This window comes from Parambassis ranga, chromosome 2 (genome assembly GCF_900634625.1).
Source record: "Parambassis ranga chromosome 2, fParRan2.1, whole genome shotgun sequence".
Lineage (NCBI taxonomy): Eukaryota > Metazoa > Chordata > Actinopteri > Ambassidae > Parambassis > Parambassis ranga.
Genome location: NC_041023.1, coordinates 9,596,769 through 9,621,790, shown reverse-complemented (window position 1 = coordinate 9,621,790; position 25,022 = coordinate 9,596,769). Strand labels below are relative to the sequence as shown.

At 42.6% G+C, this 25,022-nt stretch overlaps 1 protein-coding gene across 29 annotated transcripts in view; it reads left to right on the top strand.

Moving 5' to 3' along the window:
- clasp2 (cytoplasmic linker associated protein 2) overlaps window positions 1–25,022 on the top strand; it is a 44,284-nt gene that overhangs the window by 10,773 nt on the left and 8,489 nt on the right. For 3 of the 29 annotated variants that reach the window (XM_028398727.1, XM_028398725.1, XM_028398707.1), the window contains exons 7-30: window positions 1,971–2,041; window positions 13,508–13,648; window positions 15,324–15,397; window positions 15,489–15,581; window positions 15,669–15,814; window positions 15,969–16,104; window positions 16,206–16,276; window positions 16,400–16,459; window positions 16,576–16,653; window positions 16,764–16,931; window positions 17,714–17,754; window positions 18,103–18,255; window positions 18,807–18,830; window positions 19,143–19,160; window positions 19,651–19,752; window positions 19,954–19,980; window positions 20,811–20,837; window positions 21,946–22,119; window positions 22,364–22,408; window positions 23,415–23,522; window positions 23,827–23,889; window positions 24,455–24,561; window positions 24,683–24,706; window positions 24,861–25,016. In XM_028398727.1, the coding sequence (XP_028254528.1) occupies window positions 1,971–2,041; window positions 13,508–13,648; window positions 15,324–15,397; window positions 15,489–15,581; window positions 15,669–15,814; window positions 15,969–16,104; window positions 16,206–16,276; window positions 16,400–16,459; window positions 16,576–16,653; window positions 16,764–16,931; window positions 17,714–17,754; window positions 18,103–18,255; window positions 18,807–18,830; window positions 19,143–19,160; window positions 19,651–19,752; window positions 19,954–19,980; window positions 20,811–20,837; window positions 21,946–22,119; window positions 22,364–22,408; window positions 23,415–23,522; window positions 23,827–23,889; window positions 24,455–24,561; window positions 24,683–24,706; window positions 24,861–25,016 (2,107 nt within the window). Of the gene's footprint in view, window positions 1–1,125; window positions 1,389–1,970; window positions 2,042–7,554; window positions 7,665–13,507; window positions 13,649–15,323; window positions 15,398–15,488; window positions 15,582–15,668; window positions 15,815–15,968; window positions 16,105–16,205; window positions 16,277–16,399; window positions 16,460–16,575; window positions 16,654–16,763; window positions 16,932–17,713; window positions 17,755–18,102; window positions 18,256–18,806; window positions 18,831–19,142; window positions 19,161–19,650; window positions 19,753–19,953; window positions 19,981–20,810; window positions 20,838–21,945; window positions 22,120–22,363; window positions 22,409–23,414; window positions 23,523–23,826; window positions 23,890–24,454; window positions 24,562–24,682; window positions 24,707–24,860; window positions 25,017–25,022 lie in introns of those variants that run through there. The other 26 variants (XM_028398739.1, XM_028398738.1, XM_028398732.1 and 23 more) reach the window with 22 other exon arrangements.

Below are 25,022 nucleotides of genomic sequence, written 5' to 3'. Positions count from 1 at the left end.
ATTTGCTGCAGGTTTGTAATATTACACACATGTAATATTTCTCATAATTACATGATTCATAATTTGTTTTATCTGGTTGCTCTTGAGTTTTGCAGCCTGGTGATGGAGGTGTAAAATATGTAGTTACATAAGAAAGGCAGAGCTTTTATTAATAGTTCAAGGAAAATGCACACAATGTGCAATCCTGGTCTTTAAATGGGTCCTATAATGTTCAGGGGACTGACGTGACCTGGATTTGGTGACCCAGTCATTCAATTACTAATGCGTTTGTTACTGATCAGTAATGTCACTTAATTAAAACAAAATTCACTGACTCTGAAACTTGATTCATAATATAAAGTTAAGTTTCAGTGCCATACCAGTAACATGTATGATAGAGTCTTGAGTCTAGTCTGTTAACAGTATCAACAAAGGATTACCGGCTGACATCTACTATAAGTAGGTCACATGCAGGTTGAAGGAGCAATCAGTAGACCCACCTCATGTGCACATTTCTTCGAAAGGGACATGACTAGTTACCTGAAAAGCATTTGTCATCTCTGCTAGGTGCAGGGTGACCCTTTTCAATGACAGCGGAGGTGCAGCGTTGCACGGACGAGAGCCTTAATTTAGGAAATATGAAGGAGGAGGGGAATACAGGCAAAGTGGGTGAAAAGGAGAGACATGGACGGGGGGAGGAGCAGCTCTGTCTGCTGCTAGCTATACAGCCCCTCCCCCTCTGATGAATATGTGTGTCTGTGTATGGGAGGGAGGTTATGTAAAGGGTAACAGAATCTCTTTGCTCCCTGTCACACAAACTGGCCCACTTGACTCTGTGTCTCTCCTATACAGACACACACAAAGACCCTGCCAGAGATTTAACTCCATGTTCCTTAGTGACGTTTTGTGTGTGTGTGTGTGTGCTTAGCACACAGTGAATGTGCGTCTAGGTTTTGCCTTGTCGCATGTGTGTATCATGCTTCGGTCCCTCGCTGCTGGGCTCTCTCGGTCTCTCTCTCTCTCTCTCCCCCCCTCCCTCACTCCCTCTTTCCGTCTTCTTTCCTCCCTCCCTCTCAAAGCCACTGCACCATGTTGGATACAAAGAGCTGAGGGGCGCTGAGAACCAGTGTGTCACTAGCATGGGAGCTAATACAACGTTGCGCAGCAACTAAGGAACCTATTAATCAGTCCGGTGGGAAATACAGTGGCAAATAAGTGCTGAAGATAAAAGGCTGCCTTATTTTTGAACCAAATAAGACATGCAAAATGCTAATCAAATGAAGGCACGTGAAAATGATTCACGGCTGAGGAATCAGTTGCAACGCTAATCTTCACTTACCAGGAGCTGCTAAGCTGTCTGGTGGTTGTGGACCAGACACCAAAAGGCAGAGAGACAGACAGATAGGAAGGTGTGTATGACTTTAATTCTTGTGTGATCACATCCATGGTGAACCCTTGGCAAGGAGATATTAGGGCATGTTATTGGGCATGTGTCATTGTGTCTTTTTGTGCCTTGTCATACAAGTCATGTGTAACAGACACGGCTCAGAGAGCAAAAGACATTGTAGGGTTTGATTTTTGTAAAGGTTTTTATTCAACCTGTTAATATGCACACTGTCCTGCCTGTAAATTGCATGACTGAGCATATCTGTCAGGCTTGTGGCGCGTGTCTGTATCTGTCTGTGTCCCTGCTGATGTGCAAGATGTTAGCAGGACTCTTGTCATGTTACAGCTGCAGCTTCATGAGTGTTACTGAGACACACCCACTCGCAGGCAGGCAGCCTGTCCACATGTTGATGCTACTACGCATTTGAGATTTCAAGCACCTTTTTCATCTCTAGCTCAAAGATGCTGGTTTTTTGTGTGTATCCACCTGTGTTTAATTTTTATTTTGTTGAAATCTTAAAGGTGACCAGCTTAATCCAGTGTAGTTCTTCAGTGATTTATTTCATTTTTAAGGTTTGTTCTAACCTTCCTTCCTCTCTCTCCAGGTTACAGACGATTTTTGCACGTTTTGATGAAGCCTTGAATTCAGGCAACATGGCTCTCAGCCCAGGTCACGGTCAGTGCCTTTCCTCATTTATTTTGTTTGACTTGCATTGCAGAGCCACCAAGTTAAATCTGTTGTCCAGATTGCTTTGTTGTTGTCAAGGAGTGGGTGTGTTTGATGAGAAAGCAGCATTGCGTGTGTGTGTGCCTGTGCGTACGTGTGTGGTGAGGAGGCTTCTTGGTTTTCGTGTCTAAATCTGCATGTGCTCTTTTGGTTGAGTCAGTTTGTTGCCAGGAGCTCCTGTAAGCGGACTTAACAAGATTAATGGTTTAGTGTGTCTATGTGTGTGTGGGTTTGAACTGAAGGCAACTGCTGCTAAGATTTTGTTGTCAAGCAGAAGTGTGTCTCAGGCTCTGAAAATTGTACAGTTAGCACTTGGCTAACAGTGATGTTTCTCTCAGAAGTTCTCACTTTTCAGGGTTTAAGAGCTTGGTCTGGACTTTCAGACTTGACCTTGGCCTTAACCAAAGGACAGCAGATAGGCAACATGTTGATGGAGATTCTCAGTCATCCAGGTCATCATACGTAGAGAAGGTTGAAGCAAGGCGTCTGGACTTGTAGAGTTTTCTAGAAGACGTTTCGCTGCTCATCCAAGCAGCTTCATCAGTTCTAACTGTTTGGTGGGGAAACATGGTTTATATGTGGTTACAGACCTCAGTGGGTGGGTCTGGGTAAAACTTAAAAAACTTAAAAAACAATAGCACTAAATGTTTCCATACTTACCTGTGATGTTCTGGCTGACTGGGCCAGGTGTGTCTAACGACTGGCTAACGACTATGAAACTGCCGGAGGGGGACTGGTTGACAGCCCTTTGTTCTTACTGTGATTATGTGCAAACTTCCTGGGAATGGATGGAATCACTGCATTGTATGTGGTAGAAAGATGATGTCTGAGGCCACCACCTCTGTTAAGGGAAGGTTTTTCCAGCTTAACATAGATGGCTTCCTTGACTCCTCTTTCATACCACCTTTCCTCTCTGTCTAAAATGTGAACATTGTTGTCCTCAAAGGAGTGTCCTTTGTCTTTGAGGTGGAGGTGAACAGCTGAGTCTTGTCCTGAGGAGGTGGCTCTCCTGTGCTGAGCCATTCTTCTGTGGAGTGGTTGTTTAGTTTCTCCAATGTACAGATCAGAACATTCCTCACTGCACTGGACTGCATATATCACATTACTGTGTTTCTCCCTGGGAATCTTATCCTTCGGGTGAACCAGTCTCTGTCTCGGTGTTGTCATAGGTTTGAAATGGACCGGGATGTCATGGTTGTTGAAGATCCTGCGGAGTTTCTCTGATACTCCTGACACATATGGAATGGAGATGTTCTTTCTCCGCCTGGTGTTGTCCTTCTTCTTGTTGTTGGGGGGTCTTGTTTTTGTGGCTTTGATGAGTGCCCACTTCGGGTAGCCACATGTTTGCAGGGCCTTCCTGATGTGGTGTTGCTCCTTCTTCTTCCCCTCTGAGCTGGTGGGTACAGTTTGTGCTCTGTGCTGCAAGGTCCTGATGACTCCCAGTTTGTGTTCCAGTGGGTGGTGTGAATCAAACAACAGATACTGGTCCGTGTGTGTGGGTTTCCTGTACACTTCCACATTGAGGCTCCTGTCCTCCTCAATGTGTACTGTGCAGTCCAAGAAGGCCAGATTGTTGTCCTTAGTGTCCTTGCGAGTGAACTTGATGTTGTTATCCACTGCGTTGATGTGTTCTGTGAACCGTTCCACTTCGTTGGTCTTGATTTTAACCCAGGTGTCATCCACATATCTAAACCAGTGGGTGGGGGTGGTTCCAGGATAGGAACTCAGGGCTCTTCTCTCCACTTCTTCCATGTAGAGATTGGCCACAATAGGAGACACAGGTGATCCCATCGCACAGCCGTGCTTCTGTCTGTAAAAGTTCCCATTGTACTGGAAATAAGTGGTGGTCAGGCAGAGGTCCAGCAGGTCACAGATGTGGTCTGGCGTTAGGTTGGTTCTCTCCTTGAGTGTGCTGTCTTGTGTGAGGCACGTCCTTACCATCTCTGTGGCTTCTGATGTAGGGATGCAGGTGAACAAGGAGGTGACATCAAATGAGACCATGGTGTCGTCTGGGTCCATTTGGATCTTCTCCACCTTGTTCACAAAGTCCTGAGAGTTGTGGATGTGATGTGGTGTGTCACCTACCAGTGGTGTCAGGAGTTCAGCCAAGTGCTTAGCCACGTTGTATGTGACTGAGTTTGTGCTGCTGACGATGGGTCTGAGGGGGACTCCTTCCTTGTGTATCTTGGGGAGTCCATACAGGCGTGGAGTGGCTTCCCCCGGATACAGTCGAAAGTAGAGCTTGCGGTTGATGATTTGGTCCTTCTCCAGTTTTTGTAGGTAGCTGACTAGTTTCTTCTTGTAGTTTCCGGTGGGGTCCCTCTTCAGTGTCTCATATGTGGCTGTGTCACTGAGGAGATCTGTCACTTTGGAGTGGTAGTCCTGTGTGTTGAGCACCACTGTGCATCTTCCTTTGTCTGCTGATAAGATGGTAATGTCCCGGTCCTTTTGTAGTGCAATCAGGGCCTTCCCTGGGATAAGATTCCCAGGGAGAAACACAGTAATGTGATATATGCAGTCCAGTGCAGTGAGGAATGTTCTGATCTGTACATTGGAGAAACTAAACAACCACTCCACAGAAGAATGGCTCAGCACAGGAGAGCCACCTCCTCAGGACAAGACTCAGCTGTTCACCTCCACCTCAAAGACAAAGGACACTCCTTTGAGGACAACAATGTTCACATTTTAGACAGAGAGGAAAGGTGGTATGAAAGAGGAGTCAAGGAAGCCATCTATGTTAAGCTGGAAAAACCTTCCCTTAACAGAGGTGGTGGCCTCAGACATCATCTTTCTACCACATACAATGCAGTGATTCCATCCATTCCCAGGAAGTTTGCACATAATCACAGTAAGAACAAAGGGCTGTCAACCAGTCCCCCTCCGGCAGTTTCATAGTCGTTAGCCAGTCGTTAGACACACCTGGCCCAGTCAGCCAGAACATCACAGGTAAGTATGGAAACATTTAGTGCTATTGTTTTTTAAGTTTTTTAAGTTTTACCCAGACCCACCCACTGAGGTCTGTAACCACATATAAACCATGTTTCCCCACCAAACAGTTAGAACTGATGAAGCTGCTTGGATGAGCAGCGAAACGTCTTCTAGAAAACTCTACAAGTCCAGACGCCTTGCTTCAACCTTCTCTACGACAGCAGATAGGTGAAATTTAGTTAGATCTGTTTTGGAGTCCAGCAGAGGCTGTCACTGGATGGCAACCTCAGGCGGTCCTGTCACTGTATCTGCCTGTGTAGCAGTGGCGGTGGTTGTTGGTGCAGCACAGGCTGTTGGGAGAGTGACATAAAAAAAGACGTGAGGAGCAGCTCATGGCATGTAGTGGGTGTCTGTGATGCTGTCTGCTGGTAGTCGAAGGACTGGGAGAATGTTGTTTTTTTTTTTCACAAAAAAGCAGTGCTTGTTATTATTAAGGATTTTTTTTAAATGTAATGATTAGTAAAGATTATTCCAACAATGCAGAACATAGACTAGCTTAGATGGTAGGCTTGTGCAAAATCGTATCGTGTGCAATTAATCGTCAGAAAAACTGTTACCGATTAATATTTGCTACTTATCGATTACGGCAATTAGTGCCTTGTCATTTTTGTGTGAGACGTACTCTCACCATCACCCTCAAGCGCGCACAGGTGAGCCCACAATAACAATAATGGCGGAAGGCAGTGGTATTCAGTTAAATGATGCGGAGCAGCACGTTCCTAACAGAAGTTCAACGTCTGTCACCATAAGGCAGAGCACGAAGAAAGCCGAAGAAAGCCGAAGAAAGCGCGGCGAGGCCACAACTCCGGCTACAGCTGTAGTATATAGTGCCGCGCACGTATACGCGACATGCACTAGGTGTGAAGCGTGGAGCATTGGTTGTTGCCATAGCAACTGGATGTTTGCTCAGATCAAAGGAATGAACTCCGACTGGAGAAGCTGCCTCACGATCTTTATTTAAGGACTCCACAGCAAGAAAGGAAAACATTACAACAGCGAAGTCTCCTCCAGCAGATATGGAAAAGAATTCCACTCAGCCGAGAATCCGCGGTACATTTAGTCATCGTGCTCCTTACGACCAAACTAAGCGCTGGAAGAATGTAACAGGTTGATTTGCACACACATACATTTAAATGTGAAATTGTCCGGTTTGTTTGTAATTTTTTTTCTGCTGCTGTTCTACAGTATGAGTGAAAACATGCACTAGCGTGCAACATATTCCAGTCACAGGTTAATTTGACACATTTTTTTAACTTGAAATAATCACTGATGTGACTTTTCTGAACTTATTTGTCCTGTATAATTTTAATGTTGACATGCACTGCTTTGTGACTTAAGATAAGAACATTTGAAGGACAAAGTTACTTTTGCTTCATTATTATTTTGAAGCAGTTTGTGCATCTGTTATCAACACAGATTTCAAACATGGCTGGTTGGTGCCTAATCACTACTTACCAGCTTAACCTGTTAGAATGAAGGAGTTAACTTGACTGATGATTTGTCAGTATCAATTCAGAACAATGCGGCGATTTAGAGTCAAAAACATGTCAGTGCAATTGTCATCAATTAATCATCAAATTAATCGTTATCGGCTAAATGCCACAATTAATCGTGATTATTTTTTTTTGCCAGTATCACCCAACCCTATTAGATGGCTAACAAGTGATCATTTAATAAGCAAAGGTTTGATCTACAAGTATACAAGTGGATGTAGAAGCTTAAATGATACTAGGGGGCAGCTGACCCACCTAGCTGAATGTTTCCATGCTTTAGTTTTTTCTGTTTTTGTGGCTGCTTTTATAAACTCATTGACAATTTGAATATACATTGGCCCACAAATTCCCTGACTAAAAGTAGAAGTGAGTGCAGATCTCACCATACTGAACTTTGGCTGTATGCCCTGACCTCGGCTGCTACCTCACCTATACTTAAGCCTCTTTCTTTTGCCTCAGCTACTGTGTGCAGTTTGTTGTGCCACAGTTAGACATCTGACATCCTGATGTAAACTTAAACTGTTTGTATAAACACATATTGCTGTCATCATGTCGGTTATATGGCTATTTATATTTTTGATGAATTGTTTGATTGTGGTGAGAAAATCTGCCAAAAAGCAGTAGAAGGTCATGGACGTAAGCTGCTGTTCTTTCCCCAACACTCCTCAAAATCTGAGCACGGGACACAAACTTACACCATCTGCTAATACACACACACACAAATGCTTTGTTACTTGTCCTTGCCCTACATCACTTTTAGGCCAGCTCTTGGTGTTTGCTTTAAAGAGTTTAAGGCAGCTGTTGCTGAGAGGAGAGGAGAGAGGAGAGGAAGGAGAGAGGCAGGGAGGCGGGGAGGGAGGGAGATGGGGAGGGAGGGCAAAGCTGACAGAGGTCTCTGGCAGTAGACGAGTCACAGAACTGTGCCTATCACTGCCTCTCCCCGATTCACCATGACAGAGACAGAGAGAGATTGAACAAACGAGGGAGACGAGAGGAAACAAAGGAGGGTACAGAGGGTCAAAAGCAAATACAGACAAAGACGACAAGGACCCATATCACTTTAACAATGGCAGTTGGCGATGATGATGATGGTAAGTGTGTGTATGTGGTTAATCTCATCACGCTGAGGGTGCTGGCTTTCAGACAAAAGCTTGTCAACATATGGGTTTGGATGGAAATCAGCTTAAAGTCCAAGCACTTTCACCCCAAGTACTCTGGCTTAGATGTAGGTTATATCTGTGTGTGCATGTGTGAGAGAGGAAACTGGGGTGTCCTAAAATCTCTTTATTATGTTGTGTGTAGGTATGTCTAGATAAAACTAGAACAAGGGTGTATCGTTTTTTCTGTTGACTTTGTAGAGTTCATACAAAAAGGAGAGTGTTTGTGAAAGATTATTCTTTTGTTATGACTTGTTGCCTGAGGCCTGACATGAACCCGGAATATCAGTCACGGTTGCATAGTACAGTATGTGTCCAAGTCAACAGGATGCTGAGTAAATATTCTGTTCCCAGGATGCTAAAAGTGAATATTCTGTCAGGATTCACAATGACTCCATTCAGTTTGGTTCAGGCTGGTAAAAGAGGAAATGTGCAGCTGTATCTAAAAAAGGAAAAAACTGTGACTTCACTCTGAAGTAACCACTCATTTTCTGCTGCTTCCTCTCACATTTTAACTCCTTTAGTGGTGATATAAGATCAAGTGTGCATTTTATGTTGGCAGCCTTGATGATGTTTATTTTGTAGGGTTTTTTTTTAAATGGGAAATTGGTATGATACACATGTGTTTTCTTATTGATCGTGGCATTTATCATTATAGAGTCATTGCTACGGTAATTAGAGCTCATTCTAATTGTAAGGAAAGAAAGTCATTTTTGTATGATTCATGTAGTAATGACCTGTGTCAGATGCTGATCTTTCAGTTAATCTGACAGTATTTGAACATGTCACTTACCAGACCATTAGAGACCTTATTAGAGTCTTATCTTATTAGATCGGACATAGTGAAATTAAAACACAGCAAATGTCTGAATGGAAGCAGACTCTAGACCTTGACATGCTATTAGTCAGCGTGGATAGTTCATTTCCTGAAGGAGAGGCTGTCTCCTAAGAGAAGTGGGAAGATATTGACAGGGTTCGTGCAGGATGCTCATAAAAAACTTAAAATTTGTGCATGGCTACAAAAACATCAAAGGCGATAGATTTTATTGTTTACACTGATCAATAACATATCTTTAAAAAATATTTATAAAAGTTAGCATGTTTATGTGGCATGTAAAAGTCTTGTTTCTGTGTGGGAAGGTAAAGCATGTCGATGCTGCTGGCACCATACTCGTCTCTTACTTAATGACATTTGGCCTCATCTGAAAATGTGCCCATATGAATACAAAAACACACTCACCACACACACACACACAGGGTATTCGGTGCCTTGCAAACTGACCATCAGTAGCAGCTTTCTTTGCTTGCACAGTACTTCAGTGTTGACAGGGACTGACACACACAAACACACTCCCTCTCTCTTTCTCGCAGACATGCTCATTCTGCTTCAGTGCATCACTGGCTGTGCAAAGGGAACCATGACCCTCTTTCCATGCTAGACTAGTTGCCATAGCAAAGCTCTCCCCTGAATATTACGGTTTATCCCTTTCCCCGACTTGGAATTGGGAATTCAAATTATACCTGTGTGTAGAAGTGTGTGTGTGTGTGTGTGTGTGTGTGTGTGTGTGTGTGTATTTGCATGCATGTGTGTGTGTGTCTTCTTTTAATGAGATCATTTTCTTTGAGCTGAGCTGGAACTGGAGCAGTCTGTCTCCTATTAGAGAATCCAGGCCTAAAACTCAGATGTCTCTCACTCTTCCTTTACTCCTCTTTTTTCTCATCACTCCATGTTCCATATTTGATTGCAAGCAAAACTCTGCTCTGCAAATCTTGTGTTTTATATCACTGACTACAAATCAAGCATATGTATTGATTATAAAAGGTTCAATAGATTGATTGATTCCTGTGGAAAAAGACTCCTTTGTTCCACTGCTCTAGTTTTTTTATATACACACATTTCTACTTTTGGAAGCAGGGTTGTTGAGTTTTGTCCTTGTCACCATTGCACTACTCATGTTCTTCTTTCCACTTGTTGTCATTCTCATATGAGTGCCGTGCAGTGGCAAGTGATTTTTTTTTTTAAATAGGACTCTGTACTCTGTCACATGGTCCTGAGAACGAATATGTGACATTGCTCCTCAAGCTTACAGCAGATCAGCACAAACACAGACTCTGCCTTGTACGTCCTAATTCCTCAGAAGATGTCTGCTTATGCTCTTAGTCGCATGTTGAGGTTTTTAGCTGTAATTCCTAAAGTACTCTTCAATTGAGCAACTCAAAAGAAACAAACCTCAAAACTATGGGGTTTGTTTCTTCTTCTGCCACTGAGGTTAAGCAAAGTATAGAACAATGTTACTAAATTTAATATGGAGAAACAGAGGTTTATGCAAACTAAAGCATGAGACTTGAAGTGCGCACAACAGTTTTAAAGGGGGTTCTTAGGGGAAATCCCACTACCAAATATACAAACTTAGTCAAATAGATATTTTGAACTACAATAGAGCCAGTGCTGCCATCATGTGGTCAAAAAATGTGTTTAGACTAATTGGCTGTGTATGCTTGGTATTGTCTTGCCTTTGTGTCATGTTCTGTTTGGATAGGGGCAGATAAACAAGAAATCAATAAGTAAAATAAAATCTCCCCTCTTCTATATCTACCAACTGTTTTCAGGGGCTTAGCTTAGCTTTGCACGTGCTTTTCAGATATGTTAACGTCTGAACATGTTAACGTCTGACCTCTGAATATTTTTTCAGAAATTTTCAGACTAAATATTCCTACCAATTGTCTGGTCTCCTCTTTTTATTCCTGTTTTTGACTCTTCTCCTCAAATGGAGAGACTCGCAGCCTGGAGTTTCCATGGTAACGCTGCCTGGTAGATGGTGGTACTGATGTCTCTCACTCTGTGTGTTTGTAAGATGTGTATTTATGTGAATTTGTTTCTGTTTGTGTCTGCATACAGATGTGCATGTTGTGTGTGTTTTTTGGCCTTTTGGTGTGTTTTGTGTTTTCTTTTTTTTAACACGGTGATACTTAATGCTGTTAGAAACATCTTTCCTCTACACCAGTCCATAATATAACCTGATAATACAAACATGAGAGTGAATAAACGGGGAGTCCAACTGTTGGTTAGACTGAATTGGATATGTTTACGTGGGTTGCTAGGTTTACTTAACATCTTTTTTTGTCTTCTCTGTGCGGTTCTATTCATTTGAGAAGCTGGTCTGCACAGGTTGCCATGGCAACAGCATGTGTGCAGTCTGTTGGAGGGATTCGCTCTCTCTCTTGTCTTTCTCTGTGTCTCTGCTTTTTCTGTCTTTCTCTCTGGTATCCTCGTTCTGCCCTTCACCCCGGGACATTTACTCCCATGGGGTCTGACTAAACAAAAGCAGAGGATGCTAATCATGCTAACAGTGATGCTAATCAATGCAAAGATCCTCGATGCATGACAGAGTATTGCTAATGAGCTTGTGGGCTTTGTTACAAAGCAATTAAATTCACTAAATTAAGTGTTTGATACTCTGAATTTATTTAGTACTGTTGGTGTCTAGTGTTTATTATTAACTGTAAACATGATTTTTCTGGATGTGTTCTACATTAATTTTTACGAATGTAAAAGCATGTTTTATGATGGTGGTTATCAGTAATTTATTATAAAGGACAGTCTTTTAGTTGTCTAGGACGTACCCCTGATGTTGACCCAAATGAGCGAACAGTCCTATCATTCATTGTTGTCCTTTTCAGTCCACAGCACTGCATCTTTTGGACAGTAACGCTGAGCTAGTGAGTCATCTCACTTCAGTCCAACTGTGTGCTTGACTGGCTGGAGACCAGACAGATATAAAAAAAGGAGTCAGGGTCAAAGATGGCTACAGTACAGGGCTGGCAGCAGTTCAATAGTCAAGTGTCTACTTTGTCCATAGATAACTCTTTTTATGCTTATATTAAAGGTGTCTTGCCTTTTTGCATTATACAGCATGCTTTTATATATAAAGTGTAGTGCAAAAAGTTAGCGGTTAAAAACTGCATGTAGCTGCTGCTTTGAAGAGGGTATAAGAGTATATTTTAATGCCAGACTGGATAGTGAGGATTTATGTTGGCACCACAGACCCACTTGCTTCTGTCATTTTGACAGATTCATTCTGGGATCTACAGTAGCAAAACAAACAAAATCACATCACTGCCCACAGGCTTATGTGTGTGTGCTTGTGAGAGGGAGACAGTGGGAGGGTCAGGAGCTCAGATGGAGGGGTGTGGTTCACCCTCTTCTACCCCTCCTTTGATCATAGCTCTATTATCCTTTTGTTCTTTTGTGCATGTGGAGAGACTAAATATGTTTTTTTGTCTCACAGGTAAATGTAAAGCACTAAAAGTGTGTTTAGAGGTTATTGATAATTGCATGGGTGAGGCAGGGTGTGTGAGGCTGGAGTGTGTGTGCTGTGAGTTTGCTTGTCTGGCAGGGACACAGAGAAACCCTGTTAATATTCCTGGGGTGTCTGTATGTGTGTGTTTCCTTTTCTCTTCCATCACACACACACACATTCATAGGCTTGCCTCCGCACTGGCTGCAACACTATGATGTCACCTATCGTCTGATTGGCTGTGAGGCTGCTAAGAGAAGGAGGAGAGAGGCTGAGAGAGGGAGAGGGAGGGGTAGAAAGATAGAGGAGTGAAAGAAAATGCCGGCACTTGTATGGGTGGAGGGGTTTTCGGACAGCGATGTGAGGTGTTTGTGTGTGCAGACTTAGTCACACTATGAAGTGTGTGTGAAGTGTGTGTCTGTTTTGGGGCAAAGCTTGGAGAATAGGGGGGACCATAATACCACACCCTCCCAGAAGCATGAGACGACTTATCTGCCAACGGATCTGTGACTGTGAGTGCAAGGATGGACCTGGGTGTGTGTGTAGTATGCGTGTGTGTCAGTGGATGTATTTATGTGTACATGTCCGGTCACGGCAAGCAATGTTTATGTCCTTACATGTCCACTTAACATTTACAGAGCTTAACGAGTAGGATCTTTGATGGCATTAGAAAATGTGGCTCACATGTGCATATGTGCATGTCTCTTTCTTTTGCATGCTGATGCTGTGCGTTTTTGTGTAGGTAAGTTAATGTGTTAGTCAAGGTGTAGGGTGGTGGCTTTGGCGCATTTCTCCATGGCTGGTTGTCAGAGCGACCGGAGCGCAACTGCATTCCTATGCCAACAGTTTGATCTCCACAGTCATGGATGTGTGTGTTTGTGTTTGTGTGTGTATGTCCTCACATGTCATTCTCCTGGTAGATGCACACTTAAAATGCTGCACCGCTGTTGCAAACATGTCTCAAGTTTCAGTGCTAGCTTTCCAGCTAGCATGGTGTTTCATAGAGAAGAATGAGGGCCTAGAGAGTTCTGTCAGTCACTGGTTGCGTGGTTGAACATCTTGATCGTTTGGCTGTGTCTGGCCTTTTGCGAGCGATTATAGATGTGTGTGGGTTTGCGTTTTTCTTCTAACCAGTAGATTGTAATTAGTATTGATTAAGTGATTCCTGACTTTGTGCTTTGCTTCTCATCATTACTTTTCTCTCTACCTCTTGTAATGCTCTTAAGCGTTTTGTTGTCAACTTTAAAGGAGCGAATAAAATAAAGTGTTAGCTGACATTTTCAAAGTTTGTTCCAATGTGAGTTTTTTTAGACATTTTTTCGTTTGCAATTCTACATGTGATAATATGTCAGATACTGATAATGTTTCTGCATGTACTCATCAAATATCTATTTTTGATTATCATAATTTTGCATTGTTGTTAAAGATCAGTGTTTGCTGTTGGATGCTAACGCCCCCCTCCCTGTTTTCTCCTTTCAGATCGTAGTTTTGAGGATGACGATAGTGTGGATGGAAGTCGCTCTTCCTCGGCCCAAGCTGCCTTCAAGGTTCCCAAAGTTCCGAAGAAGGCTGCAGAATCCTCAGCTGCACGCAGACCCAGCGCTACTGGTGGCAAGCTAGGTACTTAATTTACAACATAGTGTGTGCAAATGCACAATTTATTGCATTAAAGAACTGTGACTACGGTAACCTTTACTGTCATGGACACGTCCAGTAAAGGTGTGTTATATGTGGTATATACCTGGTCTCCACAGTGTAATGCAAAAGACATGAGTGAGCATAGCACAGTCCACGTTACAGGCTTTTGTCTGTATGTCCTTTGAAATCTGATACACTCGGCTGCAGAAGATCTGCCTTTTGGAATGTTTTTTAGTTTCATCCTTCCTGTTGCCTCCTCCTCCTCTCTGTCAAGTCTCCATCCTGTTGTAGCTGCTTAGAGTATTGTGTTTGCTTCCTCTTTGTAGGTATTGATTTTTCCCAATCCCTTTTTCTATTGGTAGAAACCTGTGTTCCCACGAACATGCATTAAATTCCTGCTGATGTATCTGTGTCAGCAATGTTTACACACACCCATGTACACTTGTAGGTGAAGTATTTTGTAAGTAAGCAACCTGTCTAAGGTCTAACTCGTCGGTTTGCTGGTTTGAAACACAAGACTGCAATCTCTTGTCACTTCGATCATTACGGTCGTATTGATTGTAGAGCGGCTGTAAGAGAGCTGAATCAAGGGCATGCTGGGTATTCTTCTACTCTGAAATCACCTTATTAACTTCAGCGTGATAAGAAGAAAAAGAGATGTCTTGACCTTTTTTGCATAGATTTGTGATATTGGCTTTGTGTTCAATGGTAAAACTTGTTTTTATGTGCATATAGACAGTAAAACATTATTGTAGGTGGATTAAATAAAATAGATAGTATAGGCTTTTCATATAGACAAACTTTAATTCCTGTCATTTTCGTTGTTACATTTTTGTGAATTGGGCAGTATTTCCTTGTGCTGTATGAGAGAGAGGTTTTCATGAAAGCCCTGTTGTGTGCATTTGCATTTAGATAACAGCCCACCCACACACTCTGGCAACACCCAAAAACAGCACTCAGACAGAAGACAATTATTTCAATTAACCAATAACTCACTATGAGAGTCTGTTACCTTACTGTGGATAATGCCTGCAGCTAAGCGGCAGCACACATCAATGTTCCCTAGTTCTCTGAGGGCCATGTAGAATTTTGACATAACATGTCTTTGTGGTGCAGCCTGATACTGAAACCAACCCCAGGGAAAATGAGGGAAGGGTACATTTCTCCTTCCTTTTCTCCCTCTTTATAACCAGCTGCTGCTCTTGGCCTGTAGATATGCTCTATCTACCTTTTGGATTGCTGTCTTCTCTTTGTCTTGGCCCACTTCTGTCTGCTTCCTAGTTAGGAGTTGTAGGAGGTGTGGTCCACAAAAGCCCCTAGAGGGTTATGATTGACATGCCCATTACTGCCAGGAAGTCCATTAGAAACACAGTCTGCTCCTTCTGACTTAAGTGTATGTAGTATATCCCAGTTCAATTGGAAGTCTGCCTTTTTTTAGTTAAATCGGACCAAATTAACCGTTTTAGAAATCCTTTACCCCTCCTGTCCAGCAATCCCATCAATATTATCAATGTTTGTTGGCTTGTTTAAAGAGTCCTTTTCAGAATCCGATGTTCATTGGCCTTACAGTGAAGATCACTGGGTTTGTTTTGTTGTTGTTTTGGGCGTTGTAAATGCACAGACAGAACTATAATTGACTGTCCTCTGTTTTTTCTAGTATCCAAGGAAAGTGCTGGAGCAGTTGATGAAGAGGATTTTATTAAAGCTTTTACAGATGTCCCTACGGTCCAGGTAAGAGACACAGGAGCATGACTGTCGGCCGACAGTCATCCCTTTACCTGATTGTCTGGGATATGTTTTTATATTTCCTCCTTCTGTGCAGATCTACTCAGCAAGAGATCTTGAAGACAACCTGAATAAGATCCGTGAGATCTGCTCGGATGACAAACATGACTGGGACCAGAGAGCCAACGCTGTCAGCAGATTCCTTTTCAGCATTTTTTTATACTGCAGTTGCAAATTTTTAAATAATCTAATGTATTAATGTGTGTTTTTTTTACAGCTTAAGAAAATTCGATCGCTGCTGGTGGCGGGCGCACCCAGCTACGACTGTTTTTACCAGCACCTACGGCTTTTAGATGGAGCCTTCAAACTGTCAGCTAAGGATCTGCGCTCACAAGTCGTCCGGGAGGCTTGTATCACTGTGGCGTGAGTATTGATTACAGCTACATACATTTACATAAAGGGGAAATATTTTCAAAGCATCAATTTATCTATGCGTACAGCTACGTCAACTTAAGTCTGGAGGAATGTGAAATCTGTTTTGCTAACATGTTCGCTGTTCATTTGTGTCATCTTGCAGCCATCTATCATCAATTTTGGGGAATAAATTTGACCACGGAGCGGAAGCCATTGTTCCCGTCCTGTTCAACCTAATACCAAACTGTGCCAAAGTCATGGCCACTTCTGGTGTCTCAGCGATCCGCATCATAATACGGGTCAGTTTTTGCAGCACCCTTTTTTTTAACAGGTTCTTTGTGGTCTGTGTAAATGCTGCTGCTTTTGATCTTTGACTCATTGTAACCTCTCTTCTCTGCAGCACACTCATGTCCCCAGGCTCATCCCCTTGATAACCAGCAATTGCACATCCAAGTCTGTGGCTGTGAGAAGGTGAGATTAACAAACGCATTGATGTTGACACGACAGTGATCACAAGCCTACTCCTTAATAAAATACAGATCAAATGGTTCTCTGTTGTGGTAATAAGAATAACCAAAAGTGTGTTTTGTCCAGGCGCTGTTATGATTTCTTGGACCTTCTGCTACAAGAATGGCAAACCCACTCATTAGAAAGGTGAGGACAGATTTTCACATTTCAGAGCAAACATTATGTTTGAAAATGCTATCATGGATTCAAAGTAGTGCTCCTTAAAAGGGGGATTTGCTTTTCACACTGTGTTATTTTCTCAGGCATACAGCAGTTCTGGTTGAGAGCATCAAGAAGGGAATTCGTGATGCTGACTCAGAGGCCAGAGTGGAGGCTCGCAAGTAAGATGCACACAGGGACTTTTAATTATTATTTTTACCTATTCCTCTATATTGTACCTCCTCAACTTTACTCACTCTTTTCTCTATTCTTTCTCCTATTCCTCTCTCAGGGCCTACTGGGGTCTGCGGAACCACTTTCCAGGAGAGGCTGACGCTCTTTACAACTCCTTAGAGTCATCGTACCAGAGGACACTTCAGTCCTGTCTGAAGAGCTCTGGCAGCGTGGCCTCGCTTCCCCAAAGTGACCGCTCCTCATCATCCTCTCAAGAGAGCCTCAAGTAATGAAGCGCTGTTCTTTTTAGACCTTAAGGTTTACTTTAGGCACCAATCTTTTTTTTCCCGATTCTTTTACTTGTATCGTCACAGTTTTTTTGCTGCACAGCTCAGTCAAAACAAATTACATAATCTATTCTTTTAGCCTTAAAACTTTGTCAGATCAGAACAGATAAGTTCCTGGAAGGTTGTTTGGGGCATTATATCCTCAGTCTAACTCCAGCATTTGGGTTTGTCATGCTTCTCTGCTTCGCATTGTGTTTCACTGGCAAACCTGAGACTCAAGCAGGCTGAAATTAGATCATAGGGAAACATCTTATTTTCTTATTGACATATATATAATTATATATCCTGATACAGTTTCTTTATAGATGTATAGATCTGAAGGTTGTGGCTTTTCAAAAACAACAAAAAGTGGTAAATCCTCTACTGGTAGTGTCTGTGTCTCAAAGCAGTCACTTTTTTGAACAGGGTTTATTATTAAATGTCTGACAAACTCATAGTTCCTATTATTTTTTTTTACTGATGACACAAAGTACATCACTAAATTTAAAATTAGCTACAAGCCTACAGACCTTTAGTTAATGTGATGTTAAAACCATGCAGCCATTGTGTTGTTTATTCACAGCACCACATTGTACTTGTTAATTACAAAATACAAAAAACTCATGGAAGATTTAGAAAGATCAACTTACTGATCTAAGCATCTATAAGTATTCCAAATGTTTGTTGTTGTTTTTTGTTTTTTTTTTTTGTATTGACCTACTTTTCTCCTGTTTCTCTTCAGTCGGCCTCTGTCTTCTAAATGGTCAGCGGCTCCAGGGCGAGGTGAGTCACACACACACTCACTCACACAGCAGCCAATACATGTGCGAGCCTTCTCCAACAATCTCATGCTCACATGCACCTGTGATCGCACACACACACACAAACAGACGCAAACATCAGCTCCTTCAGAACCATTCCTCATCATCCTCATACACATCTGCCTTCCTCCAGCCCTGAACAGTCACAGTGTGTTTTTTTGTTACTTCACACATGTGGTTGTGTTTTTCCTGTATGCTATAGATATTGTGGTATGTGTGGTATGGTGCTTGCATGTCATGTGATATGTATATATATATATCCCATCACCTCCCATCCCTTCTCCCAACACACCTCCTCCTGTCCTATCAGTCCCTGTGGGTTCAAAGGGTGGGATGTCGTCAGCATCCCTGCAGCGCTCCCGTAGCGACGTGGATGTTAATGCAGCAGCAGTTGCTAAGCACCGTCACGTCGGACAAGCCGGGGGAGCATCCCGTCTGCCCCCTGGCTCCTACTCCTCATTGGGTAAGGGCCCTGCCAGTCAAGTTAGGTGACTAATCAAACCGTGCAGACATTGGTCAGTAGAGATGAAGTCCTCAGTGATCACTGCAGATGCAGGGTTTTTGAAGTTTCTGAAAGGTTAAAGTAACAAGCCATTCTCTATTGAAACAGTCTCACACATCAGCACTACCTGCCTCCTCTCCTCTCTTGCTGCCTGCCCAATTGCCTGTTACTGTGTCTGGGTATTGTCTGTGCATGTTCTGTTAATGAATGTCATCCTCTATGTCTCGATGTTGACCCCTGTGCATGGATGTTTCTCTGTAAAACCGATGTTCAGTGAATAATACACTGTGCTCCTTTCTTCTCTTGTTTCTCTTCTCTCTCTTCTCTTTGTTATTTTCTCCTTTCATACCTTTGTTACCCTGACACTTTCTATTCACAATCTTGTTTACCCTTTCATTTCTTTAATGCATCCTTCTTTCTTTCCTTTTGTGTATATACTTTCCATAAATGTTCTGTTTGTTTTCCATCTTTTCGTTTCTTTTCTCCACACTCTTCTCTTTTTGCTACTAAAGATGATGCCTCTGATAAAACGGATGGTAAGATCATCTCACTCTGCTCTCCTCTTTCCCTTTTATTTTCCTCACTCACTCATTCATGTAAAATCAATTGTGACAGTATGTGGCTGAAGCGCCCCCTGCTGTCAGCCTAACATTCAGCATTCATTAGTACCACAGAGCTCCTCATTTGTCAACTAAATTCATCTTATACTTCACTACTGTTTCATTTTTAATATGAAAGTGGTCTAACAATTCATTCCTGCATATCATTCAGATTATAACAGGATATTAGAAGGTTGTTGTTCGAGGTCGTATGTGATATTTACAACACACTCCTTTGTCTGTCTGTAGGGACCAGGTCAAACAATGGTAAGATGGTGGTTAGGTGGATGTTTGTGTGTGCATTGTAGGACATTTAGCTGCCATAGACTCTTCAGTATTATGTGTTTAGCTATTTCTTTGTAGTGCTTCTTAATCATTTTAATAGTAGAATGACTACATGTAATGTCAATAAAGTGGGTTTACTTAATTAGTGGAGGATGAGCACTCTAATATGTTTTCTCTGGACAAAGAAAATCAGGATTTCAATCAATAATGTTCACCCACTCATTGACTGCTAAATGCAGATTGCTTTTAAATTTAGCATGTTTATTTTCTTAACACTGGTTTCTAATCCACTGCAGCATCCCCTGTTATTTATCTGTTTTTGCACCTGGCTGAGTGTAAATGCTTAGTTTAGGATATGGCACTTTAGTTGCTTTGAGCGAAATAGTAGCTTGTAGCGCTTTTTAGTCTCTAGACTTCATTCATGAACAGAAAGAGCAGTTTTTAATATGGCTGTCCTTCCCCTCACCTGCAGGAAGAGTACGTACCAAACAGCCCTTGTCTACTGCCAGCAGCATGTCCAGCCAGGTGGACTCACGAGGACGCAGCCGCACCAAGATGGTCTCACAGTCTCAACGTAAGTATCCCATCACAGCATGATTCAAACCCAGCTGTGAGTCAACAATCTGGGTGTCCACTTACTGTTCTACATTTCATAACAGAAATGGTAGATGTGTTTGTCTACTTGTTGAAAGTTTTCGGCTTATTGTGGAGTTTTCTTAACTTTGTTGCCTCCATGGTGACGATAAGCTCCATGTAAATGTCTTTATGCCTTCAGGTTCCGACGAGTCCGATTGCACACCAGGTATTATGTTTGTGTAACAGAGTGTGCTTGTCTTTCTCTGTACCACAGTGGGAATAGTGACCCACCTGCTGTCGCTCTCATTCTGATCAAGGTGTTTTGTGTAAAAAGGTGTATGTGTGTCATTTTTCTCTGCATGCTGTGTCTTATCACTGAGGATGGTGTGGTGAATTTGTTTTGCTGCTTCAGCCTGGCTCTGGCTGTCATTTAGGTCATTAAAAAAATATTCAACAGACAACACACAAGCCACAGAGCTGGAAACACATAGATGCAGATGCATACCTGCAGGAATACTTAGTGCTATATAGCTGCTTGCAGACAGCTTAGTGTGCACCAATCAAATCTGGACATTTAGATAAAAGCCCAAAAATAAGTTCTCTGATCAACAGTTCAAAGCCCAAATCTCAGGACAGCGGATTAACAGATTGAGCAAATGGGGTTAGAAAGATTACCACATACTGTGTGTGAGAGGGAGAGTGTGTGTAGATATTTTTGATCATATTTACTTTCAATGCTTTTCTTTTCCTCATTGTGAACAGGCTGTGCCAGTTGTTCCAACATGCACTGCTTTTCCCAGTCTATCATCTGCAGCTGGTTCAATGTCAGCTTGTTTTTTTCTTAAATCGAGCAAAGTGCTATAGCTTCGCCTTCATTCTTGGTATGGAATACCAGGATGCACTCCCATCATTCTCTGTTCTCTAATTCCCATGACGCTTCTTTTTTTTTTTTTTTTGCGCTAATGCATCAATCATCTGATTTAATCTGCTGTTCCTTCCACCCTCCTTACCTCTGCTTACCCCCCCTCCTCCCAACCAATGGGCTTAATGGCTCAGGATCTCAGTCTGCTACCCCTGTTGGTGGTAAGATTATAATGCTACTTTTTTATACCCCGCTCTCTGTAGCTTTACTGCCTTCCCTCTGTTGCCTAAACTTTCTTTCACACTTCACGTGCACGCAGAAAGATCGCTTAAAGAACCTTCCACTGTGGCTAAGGCATGCTTGGATTTGTAGTCATGGACCTTTACATGGCTGGTCTATTATCATGCTAAATACTCTGCTTTGAAGCCTTGTGTTTCTGCACTCCTGTGTGTGTCCCTGGATTTTAGCCTAAATGTTGCTAAGTCAACTTTTTAAGATCCCAGACAAATATATATATTTATATTAAGTTGCATATAGTGACCAGAATTCCCTTATGATGTCACAATCACATGGCACTCGCTTTGATAAACACGTCAGCCTTGTTTTTGTCATTTGAATACTCTATACAGCTTTGAGTCACTAGGTACTAGTATGTAGATATGTGACTTGTGTTGAGCGTGTGTGGAGTTTTTGTCACTGACTGGAAAAGAAAGAAACTGGTCTGCGTGCTCATCTTAGTTCAGTGGGAAATCCACTTTCAAGTCCAGCTTCATGTGCTGAGACTGGAGCTGGTTCCCCAAAATTTCTGCACCTAATATGCCAGCACTGCAGAACAGGTTCTTCACAACTATCAGTTTTTAGGTTAGGTGATACAAGTCATTGTAGAATAAGACCTATTGTGGGCTTATCACTTGGAAATAGGATTCTGAGGGGAAGAGAACTAAGCTTTTGACATCACATCACTTATTCACTACTTATTAATGGTTTTGCCGTATGCCGTATGTTAAAAAAGATATGATCACTTCCTGTAAATTTGGCTTTGTTTTGTTTCACTTGTAGCTCCAGGAATCCTCTTTCCAATTACATCAAACACTGTAACCTTTGTCAATACGTTTATTAAGTTTCTGTTATACACATATTGTAATGTACATTATTAAAATGTGTTGTGTACAAAACTAGTCACCATTTTTGATACTAGGATTGTCACGTTGGAGGTGTATGGGTTATGTGTTTTTACAGCTTTCATTACTAAATGTCACCAGTTCCATTGATAAGACATTGACTCTATTTGTGCTTTGCCCTCTAATCTTTCTGCATTTCTCTTTGTAGCTGGAAGTCGTAGTGGCTCCCCAGGCCGTGTGCTAACAAGTACTGCTCTGAGCACCATGAGCACCGGGCCCCATAGGGTGCTGGCTGGAAGCAGTGGCGACGGGCGACGACGCAGCCGTATCCCCCGTAGCCAAGGTTGCTCAAGAGACTCTTCCCCCACTCGGCTGTCAGTTGGTGAGTTTGAACCAGCGAAATTCTTATTTTCTTATTTATGTATCTTTGTGTGTCAGTTGTGTAGCAGTTTCTTTAGGCTAAGATGACCAGTAACTCTTTCAAAGTTCTTTGCCTTGGCCACACTGTGATACCCCGTGAGCTTCAATCTGAACTCTGTTTCCCTCCTGCTCCCTGTCCACCCTTTCTTCCTCTGCTCCTCTCCCTGATCTCCTTTCTCTCCACCCCTGTTGCCTCTGTTCTCTAGCTCCTTCTAGCATTAGTTCCATCTACAACGGAGCAAGCAGAGGAGGTAAGGCTCCGACCTCAACCAGACCATCATATCGTCCATTTCTCTTGAATCTGCCTGTTCCGATCCTCACAATCTCTCTCTTAATCACTAAATCATTCCTTGTATTATCCATACTTCATCTTTAACCATCATTGCAAATATTGCAATCTCCACCACCTTCTAAGTGTCTCCATCAAGCCATTGCGTGCTGCCAGAGCTGTATATAGCTCTCTAACTTGTCTATGACTTCCTTGCTGTGATGTTGTGGTGATGGGTGCATATAATCACCAGATGTCTGTAGATCATGAACATTACCTTTTCTTACTTTACTAACCCATTGTTAGTGGCTGGTTTAAAAAAAGGCTTCTCACAGGATCAGCAAAGCTTTGTCACTACTTTGTAGTCCTTTGGTAGGCTGTGATTAACCCTGATTGGCTGGGTAGATGCTGAAGCTATTGAACAGAGCAATGAACAGTGAAGTTGATTGCGGTAAAGCTGGACGAAGGGCAGCTCCTCTTCTCGTTCCCCCACGATTGCTAAAGCAACCTGTAATTGCTTTCTGTTTCTTGTCTGTCTGTGTGTGGGTGTGTGTGTGAGAAGAAGAGGTGCAAAGGGAGCACCTGTGTGTTTGTGAATATCCGACTGTTGAGTCCACAGAGCTGTGTTCCTTTTGGGTGCATCTCATCAAAACTTAACTTACCTATACATAAATCTACTTTAGTTTTTATAGTTCTGATCAGACTCTGTAGAGATGACCCTTTAGGGACAGTAGACCTGAGCTCATATTTTTTCTTGTTTCTGTCAGTTTGTCACTTTTGACTGTCTTATTTATGTCTTTATCCACGTTACTTTCCCACTTTTCACTACTTTGTCACGGCTCATGTTTGTCTTCTTTTCTTTGTCTTCTTTACGTCCCTTATGTGTGCTTACTACAACTTTTCCTCCCTCCACATGTCTTTCTTTTCCCTTGTCCACCCTTCTCTTTTTCCTACCCTGCGATGTTTGGTGGTAACCTCGGTGCCGTTAGCTCGGGGCAGTCGTATCCCTCGGCCCAGTATGAGTCAGGGCTGCAGCAGAGAGGCCAGCAGGGAGAGCAGCCGGGACACCAGCCCCGTACGCTCCTTCACACCTCTCGGTGAGTAGCAGACAGTGGTGGAAAGATGCCCAGGAGAGATGAGTAGTAAAATCAGGTTGAGTACGCACAAGAAAGTCTCTTGAATTGTCTCCTTTCTTTAAAAGCCTGACGTTAATTTACAACAGCTTGTAAATCTCAACCGTATAAAACTGCAGGATAGTAGAAAAACCACTTGCATGTATTTACCTGTTTTTCAGCCTTTCTTTCTATTCTCACACGCTCCTCAACCTGGCTCAAGCGTGTGTTGTCTTGTGTCTGTGTGAGTGTTAAACTGTGTGTATGTGTGTTTTAATCTTGGTTGCAGCAACGCGGAGCTACTCTCGCTCCACCGGAGCTCTCCACACACCTGATGTTTTTGGGGCTGCAGGTGAAGGCTGAGTACATCTACTTCTCCGTACCTCACCCACCCTCCCACTTCGCCTTGATTGTTTTTTTTTGTCATTTTTGTGCCCACTCTGTTTTCCTTTTTGTTTTGTTTTTTCAGTGCCAGTCATCTTTTCGTGAATTTTACCAGCTTGTTTCTTTTCTTGCCCATCAGTCTCAGTTGTTTTTTTTTTCACATTCTGCTCCAGGATGTTGAGCCCTGCAGTGGAATCGCATGCTTCCGCCCGTTCAGTTGCCAGTTGATAACCATTCTTTTTTTTTTAGTTTGTTTGTTTTACTTCCCTTCTCTACAGGGATGCCAACATGCTCTTCTTTGTTTTATGTCAGCCATATTTTCTCCCCAGTGCCAGCTGCAATGTCATCTAACTTGTCATCACATCAACTTACAGGACTCTTTATTTTGGAAAACATAGCTTGTTTAAAGTGTGTAAATGTGAGAGAATGAATGATAACAAAACCCCAACCATGAAGAAGTGAGACAACTTGCTTAGTAGGGGAGAGAAACGGGTCTGAATTGTGGGTAACATCCTGCTTCTCTCTGCCTGCAGGATCAGGTTTTGGCATCGGTCAGTCTAGTCGCCTTTCTTCATCAGTCAGTGCCATGAGGGTCCTCAACACTGGCTCAGACGTGGAAGAGGCTCTTGCAGATGCACTGGTATGAAAAACAGACACAGAAATAAACACTTTCCTGAAGGCTGTAACCAGCTCACATCTCCTAGAATGTGTGCGTCTGTGTTAACTAAACCCTGGTTCTACCTCTTGTTTAATGCCGTCAGCTGTTGGGAGACATGAGATCTAAGGTCAGCTCCTTCTCCTGACTCTTACCTGTGTTTGTGTGTGTCTTTTTAGCTGTGCTCTATAAAGATGTGTCACTGTATGCTCTCTCTCTCTGTAGCTTTTTATTATTTTTGCTCCATTCAGTTTCACTCTCTTTTATCTTTTATTTTCCTGTAGAAGAAGCCTGCACGGCGGCGGTATGAGAACTACGGCATGTATTCAGATGATGATGCAAACAGCGATGCCTCCAGCGCCTGTTCAGAGAGGTCGTACAGCTCCAGGAACGGGGGAGCCATCCCCACCTACATGAGGCAAACAGAAGATGTAGCTGAGGTTAGC